Here is a 637-nt window from a genome sequence, read left to right as displayed (position 1 = left end):
TCTTCCAAGAACAAACCGGACTTGTTACTCACCAAGGACGTGCTCTCCACAATAACAGGCTCTTCTTCCGTGTTGTCATTTTCCTCTACGGCCATATCAATTACCATTGGCTCTACATTGTTCTGAAAAAATCATTAATAATAGTTTCATTACAATGGAAGTAACCACAGAATATCATAACCAATTAAGTTTTTTCCTTATTATATTCCATACACCTTCACTCAATGTTTTATCTAAGCATATTTCTATGTATAAAATGGTTGTGTATGCGTAGGCAAATTCAATTCATTTATATGTATAGGATGGTACAAAGGGTCCCATAGTATTACGTGCTTATTCACCAGTCAACACTTGATCCATATTCACCCGCTCCCCACACAATGTCATTTAAAGATAAATCCATATATTTTCATGCTTTTCTAGTCATTCCTGATTTTTCATGGAGCAAAATTTTAAAATTAAATTTATCAAAAGAATGCCCCTGTATGGGTGTTGAACAATTACTTCTAGGCTATCTACATGGTGCTGAAAAGTGATAATTTTCTATATAAAATTGTACACATTAGAATATATGCAATGTTTATGTATACTATTTTTTTTAAAGATATCTTTGTCATTAAACAAAACAGAATAAAAC

At 31.9% G+C, this 637-nt stretch overlaps 1 protein-coding gene across 1 annotated transcript in view; it reads right to left on the bottom strand.

The window, feature by feature from the left end:
- Positions 1-637, bottom strand: part of LOC119591895 (COP9 signalosome complex subunit 1-like) — a gene marked incomplete in the record, with an annotated part of 20,891 nt that overhangs the window by 13,470 nt on the left and 6,784 nt on the right. Inside the window, 1 exon segment of the mRNA XM_037940644.1 lies at positions 33-122. Within this exon segment, the coding sequence (XP_037796572.1) occupies positions 33-122 (90 nt within the window).

This window comes from Penaeus monodon, chromosome 29, assembly GCF_015228065.2.
Source record: "Penaeus monodon isolate SGIC_2016 chromosome 29, NSTDA_Pmon_1, whole genome shotgun sequence".
NCBI classification, from domain to species: Eukaryota; Metazoa; Arthropoda; class Malacostraca; order Decapoda; family Penaeidae; genus Penaeus; species Penaeus monodon.
The sequence above is the reverse complement of the archived record's forward strand: the minus strand, read 5'-3'. Positions and strand labels throughout refer to the sequence as shown.